We start from the raw sequence: 6,472 nt of genomic DNA, 5'->3' as shown, positions 1-6,472 counted from the left end.
TATATATATATATATATATATATATATATTATGTTTTTAATTTTTTTTAATCAAAAATGTGAAAAGTCCTTATTTTTTGAAAAAATAAATAAATAAAAATAATAATAATAATAAATAAATACATTAGGTAATATTAAGCCTTTTTTTCCTCAGGATGCAGGCCTGTGTAATTGCAAAAATAATAATAAAAAATAAATAAATAATGTTCCTCAATTTATTTTATTGTTATTGATTAGTTTCAGCTTGTGCTCAGTAGATGGTGCTATTGTTCTGAGAAAAATCACATATTCGCTTGATTTTGACCATTTCCCAATTTATCAAGTGTCATGTTCTTTAAATCATCATATCAGTCATTTAATGCCAAGAGTAAGTAAATCTAAAGGGCAATCTGCGGCATTGTGAAGCCCAACACTTTGATTATCCACACACACATCAAGAGCCTGCAAATGACTGCATTAATTCTGTCCGTCAGTCTGATTTGCTGAGTGATTGCACAACGGGAGCTTGTTGATATACAGAGGCGACGGCTCTCTGAACAACACAATCTCTTAATTAGAGCGCTCATATTAACCTCTGATGCCAGAGTCAGTCTGAATCAACCCTGTGTTCTGCCTCAGATCTGTCCGACTGTGGCCTCGTTAGTTTCCCTGACGGCGTCTTCAAGATGATCCGCAGCTGCACAGACAACATCCAGAAAATCTCTCTGGCCAACAACCAGATCAAAGCCTTGAGCAACAAGTTCTTCCTCACGTTTACTCAGTTAAGAGGTAAGACTGTCCTCAGTGTCAAGAGAAGAAGCTTCAGTATCTCTCTACAGCAGCAAGCGTTATATCACATTAACAATACATTTCATCATATACTGCAGTTATTATTGCTGGAAATGTAAAAAAATTATATATATATATATATACACACACACATACTGTATATATATATATATATATATATATATTAAATAATAATGTGGATTTGGCACATTTATCTAGCTATTTAAATACTTCACAAATGAAAAGTGCTTCATTTCAACGGATTAATTTTTTTGTTTTTTTATTTGAAACTTAATGGACACAAATCAAAAGTTTAGATGATTCGTATCAAATGCATGAATCTGAAAAGTTAAAAAGGGGTCAGTAAGATATTTTTTAAAATAAATTAATACTTTTATTCAGCAAAAATGACAGAAGGACATTTATAATGTTTATTAGTGAATTGAAATTATAATAATATTTCACAATTTTACTGTATTTTTGATCAAATAAATGCAACCTTGGCAAACAAAAGAGACTTTCATAAACATTACATATCTTACTGACCTCAAACTTTGAAATGGTAGTTTACATGTTGATTCTAAGCATAAAACGGAAAATATTTGAAATTGCAAAATATGAATCAAATCACTCCTATAAGTTATTTCAGAGTGACTGACTTCGTTACATCACACAATGCCTCATGGGAGATTCAGGTAGACACACAGACTACTTTATCAGCACATATCGAAGGTTTTCTGGTTTTCCTGTAGAGGTGGATCTGCAGGGTAACGTCCTCACAACGCTGCCGGACGCGGTCGGAAACATGCAGCATTTGATCAGCATCGATCTCTCCAGAAACAAGCTGAGGGTTTTCCCCGAGCGCCTGACGGATGTGAGCAGCCTCCAGCACATCAGCGTGGAGGGGAACCAGATCACAGGTGACCGGTCGTATTAACTAGATGTGTTTTAAACTAATACTTCACCTTGACACAATATGAAGTGTCATTCTGTTTCCAGAATAGCTTGAGAATTGTGATTGGTGTTATTCCAAGCCTGCAAGACTTTCGTGGAGGTTTAGTAGAATGTCCAGTCTGCTGCAGTGTTGCTACATTGTAGCATTTATTCATATTTTTAGCTTTAAATTATTATTATTATTACTATTACTGTTATTTTAAGTTTTAGTAAGTTTGTTAAGTGCTACATTTTTTGTCTTTTTTTTTAATATTTTTTTTTTTTATATTTCTATATAGCTTTAATAAATTTTCATTTCATAATTTTAGTACTTAAGCTTATTTTTTTTTTCTGTTAGTAACCAAGGCCACATTTCTAATTTTCACTTAAGTTTTTCATGTAATATTTTGATTTTTTTAAATGTTATTTTTTTTATTTTATAAAATCACACACTCACACACACACTCTCACACTCTCACTCACACTCTCACTCTCACACACACACACACACACGCACAGATTCTCACACACGCACAGATACTCTCTCACACACACACTCTCACACACACTCTCACACACACACACACTCACACACACACTCTCACACACACACATACACTCACACACTCACACACACACTCTCACACACACACACACTCACACACACACACACTCTCACACACACACACACACTCTCTCACACACACACACACTTTATGCATGATAGTGTTCATCAAAACACAGCGTGAGACAGAGCAATGAGATCTGAAAAGTATGGCAGCATAATCTGCAAACATGAATGCTAATGGATGAATCACAGGAACGTGTGGGTCGTACTTCACCTCTAAATCACACATTAATTAAATTAAATTTGACACAAAATTAGTTTTAGGCCCAATTAACAACTTTTGCATTTGTGATATTATTATCCTGATCATTAAGCACATTTCTCCTCAAACTGTCAGTAAGTATTTAAAGAAAATAATCAGATGCTTTATTTTCACATTTTTTTGTAATTCTCAAAATTCTTTTGAGATCCTAATTCTTAGATTAAAAAATTAATCTAAAATTAAAACTATGAAACCATTTTTGCTACTTGAAATAAAATAAACCTAAACTGAAAAAAAAAAAAAACCGTAAACCTATTTTATTTCTCATTTTCATTAGTTAATTAAAGGCTGCGAGACAAATGCATCATCATATATAATTACAATTTAAATAATATATATTTTTTTTGCATTACATTAATGAGCTTGTGCTTGATTCTCATGACCATAACGTCACAATGCAAAACAAAAATAACTTAATGGCTTTCAAACCAACCAAAGTTGTCAAACAGGCAAAATTTCTTCTCAAACGAAGTGTATATTGTTTTTCAGACGGACGGCGCTGTGGGTCGTGCAGAAAGAGAAATTAATCTGTATATGTGAAACATTCAGAAGGTTTGAGACAGAAATGCGGCGACACTCTCAGAGAGGTTTAGAATTAGATAGAAAGTTCAGAAAGTGTGGCAGCAAAGAAAATGTCACAGTGAATCATGATCCATCTATTATTATTTCATTGCTGTCAACACAATTTAAACCCACGCAGTGCTTCTGGATCTATTGAAAAATGTATGTTTGAATTAATAATTGACTTAAGACGGTGCACAATCTTTTCTAACATTATAAAGTCTGTACTGTCACTTTTGATCTCTTCCCAGCCTGTATGTGATGTTTATTAAAATGCAAAATGCTTATTTAGAGCTAGTAATGCATTTAATACAGCTTTACAGTAGCCAGCAGATATAACTGAACCAGGAACAGAACATCTCCAATTTCAATATCAATTCACAAACATTTCCATAATACTTCATACGAATAAAACCCAGAGCATCATTTCCATGACAGTGTTTTTGCTTTGTGATTATCTGACGGCTACAGAAGATGAAAGCGTCTCGTAGAGCGGAGTAACAATCTCACGTAAGTGCGGTCCGTCTCAATACAACATAATAACATCAACAAGCTACACGGTGGAGACCAGCACATGCTAAACACACACAGAGAAGCACATCACGCTCTCATTTCAGGCTTCCCTTCAGATTTCAGTGCTTCGGTAACAGGTTTTAAAGCGGAAGTGGGTCGTTTCTGCTTCACTAGTGTCACTAAACACAAATACAAAATAATGAGTGTTTCCCAACAGGTTTCCATAACAGTCATTGGTCAGTCAAACAGATAGTCCCGCCCCCAAACTCACGTGATTGGTTGAGTCGGGCCACTCAAACAAACAGATCAGTGTTCTAAAAGAGTCACAGTGTTTTACTCTTTTGGACATAAAATTATCAATGATAGCCCAGAAACTAGTTGAAAATTCACTGTTTAAGAGTCGTAGAAAACATTAGGAGTTTAATAATAAAAATTGCAATTTTCAAGAGAAACGTGGAAATTAATATGGCTTTAACCTACCTCGTTTACTTACAATCAGCACTTGATTACTTCTGGCTTGTTTTGAGAGGCACAATGTTGTGGGCGTGTCTCTGGTCACTTGATTGATTAGGCTCCTCCCACTCCCATTCTACACCAATAGGAACACACGAGCGCTCATTATGTGCAGCTGCATTGCATTCATGCATTTTAGCAGATGCTTTCATTCAGTTTCTTAACTGCGTTTAAGGCACAGGATACATTTTAAGCATTTCTGTCTCCTCTAGAATTCACTTTCTTTCTGGTTTCCTCTCTGTGTGGTAATTTGATCCTTTGATCTCGCACCTCTTCTGTGTTTGTTTTAGTTCACAGCCTCTTTTGGGCTTTAAGTCTGTGTTTTTTTGCCTTCAGAACCTTTAAAGTGTTCGTAAGATTTGCCCCTGAAGAAAAATGGTATAATATATAAATAGATATACAGTATAAAGTCCTTAGTATTCAACTGGTCATGTGATCGTTGTTTCATGTAAAATAAAAACGGCAACACTTTACAATAAGGCTTCATTTGGTAACATTGTTCGTTCATAATGTAGTTAACCAATGAAAAATTATTTTAAAGCATTTAATAATCTAATCTTAGTTAATGTTCATTTAAATATTTACTAATACATTATTAAAATCAATTATTTATATATTATTTCATAGACATGAGCTGACATGAACTAACATTGTATTTTACATTGTAAACTAACATAAACAAAGATTAATAAATACTGTAAACAAATACTGCATTGACTCGTGTTGATCGCAAAGTAGAACTCTCTAAAAAATAATTCAGTGCATCTACAGTATATATATATATATATATATATATCATATGTTTTTATTATAATGAATATGTATATATAAATGATAGATTTCGTCTGTATAATCAAAGTCCAAACCAGCATTATACACCATTGACTTTCATTGTATGCACAAAAATATTAGTATTTCTATATTATAGTATTTATTTTTTAGTATTTAGTTCCCAGCATGCTTTGCATAGGACGATAAGGAGAATAAATGTTAAAAATAAGCATTATTTTATGTGTTTTTAGTGAAGGAAAAGACCTGATTATTTTTAAAGTGTAATAAACATGACATTTTATTCTACAAATACTGTTTGCTAAATGCATTAAATCCAATGTCGCAATCTAATCTGATCTGTACTTTTTATTCAGTCACGTTTAAAACTTGTTAATGAGAAAAAAATACCAAGTGCATGATTTAGTTTGAGAAATGAATCACAGCCTATCTTGGGTCTGTATCCGATCTCTCTGTATTAGTTGTTTTACAGTGGTTTTCATAATGAAGGAAACTTTTGTTCAACTTTTGTTAGAGCAACATCTCTCCAAACCTGAAGGGCCGATGCTGCACAGGTCTGATGTCTCTCTCTCTCTCTCTCTCTGTCTCTCTGTGTCTCTCTCTCAGAGTTGCCGATGGAGAAGCTGTCTCTGATGCCTGCTCTGAAGAGTGTGGATGTGCGGTGTAACCCGCTGACGCCGGAGGCCACGTCTGTCCCGCATCACTTCACGCTCCTGACATAAACACATGGTAAAGAACATGAGCAGCGGTGCTTCCGTTTGATTTCCATGCACTGGACCGCATGATGTGCCTCAATAAAATATTTATTAAATCATGCAGACGACGTTTGCTTTCATTCTTCACATCAAGAGCGTCAGATGGACGCGTGCTGCTGCTGTATGACTCCATCTGTGATGGTAAATTACACCTGAATTCTAATAGAAATTCAAAAGGTTCATGTCGTGTCAGAATTACCGTAATTACGGCTCTGAGATCCCGCTCTGAACCACACTCAGAGATTGTTTGTTTCTCTGGCAACGTCCATGTGTGTCTTTTACAAATAACAAAGTTTAATTAATATGAACTTTATTAAGATTGAATATGATTATGAAATAATAGCATTTCAACTGAAATATAGCTACTTAACTACCCAAACATGTCAATTCTGTCATCATTTATTCATCTGTGTGTTTCAGACCTGAATGACTTACATTCTTCTGTGGAACATAAAAGATGTTGCGTTTTTTTTTACGTTTTTGTATATGAAATCAAAGTCCAAAACAACATTACATACCATTTACACAGACTTTCATTGAATGCACCAAAAACATTTTTTTATTAGAATTTTTAAATTTATGAAAATTTATTAATATTGAATATCTATCTATCTACCTATCTGAATATTGAATATCTATCTATCTATCTATCTGAATATCGAATATCTATCTGAATATTGAATATCTATATCTATCTAGCTATCTATCTGAATATTGAATCTATCTATCTATCTGAATATTGAATATCTAT

At 33.8% G+C, this 6,472-nt stretch overlaps 1 protein-coding gene and 1 long non-coding RNA gene across 4 annotated transcripts in view; one reads left to right on the top strand and one right to left on the bottom strand.

Moving 5' to 3' along the window:
- The window catches only part of LOC107671528 (leucine-rich repeat-containing protein 20-like), an 8,891-nt gene extending 3,130 nt beyond the window's left edge, over nucleotides 1-5,761 (top strand). For both annotated transcript variants that reach the window (XM_016464452.1, XM_016464453.1), the window contains exons 3-5: nucleotides 618-767; nucleotides 1,520-1,687; nucleotides 5,573-5,761. In XM_016464452.1, coding sequence (XP_016319938.1) covers nucleotides 618-767; nucleotides 1,520-1,687; nucleotides 5,573-5,688 — 434 coding nt within the window. In that variant the 3' untranslated portion in view covers nucleotides 5,689-5,761. The remainder of the gene's footprint in view (nucleotides 1-617; nucleotides 768-1,519; nucleotides 1,688-5,572) is intronic.
- LOC107671529 (uncharacterized) overlaps nucleotides 1-6,472 on the bottom strand; it is an 18,333-nt gene that overhangs the window by 1,535 nt on the left and 10,326 nt on the right. The window contains exons 3-6 of one of the 2 annotated variants that reach the window (XR_001632212.1): nucleotides 5,499-5,679; nucleotides 4,145-4,253; nucleotides 3,936-3,978; nucleotides 3,380-3,843 (exon numbers count right to left, since the gene is read on the bottom strand). This is a non-coding gene — a long non-coding RNA (uncharacterized LOC107671529). Of the gene's footprint in view, nucleotides 1-3,379; nucleotides 3,844-3,935; nucleotides 3,979-4,144; nucleotides 4,254-5,498; nucleotides 5,680-6,472 lie in introns of those variants that run through there. The other variant, XR_001632213.1, reaches the window with a different exon arrangement.

This window comes from Sinocyclocheilus anshuiensis, unplaced genomic scaffold (genome assembly GCF_001515605.1).
Source record: "Sinocyclocheilus anshuiensis isolate Anshui unplaced genomic scaffold, SAMN03320099.WGS_v1.1 scaffold4047, whole genome shotgun sequence".
In the NCBI taxonomy this organism is placed as follows: domain Eukaryota; kingdom Metazoa; phylum Chordata; class Actinopteri; order Cypriniformes; family Cyprinidae; genus Sinocyclocheilus; species Sinocyclocheilus anshuiensis.
Note: the sequence above shows the minus strand (reverse complement) of the source record. Positions and strands in the feature narration are given on the sequence as shown.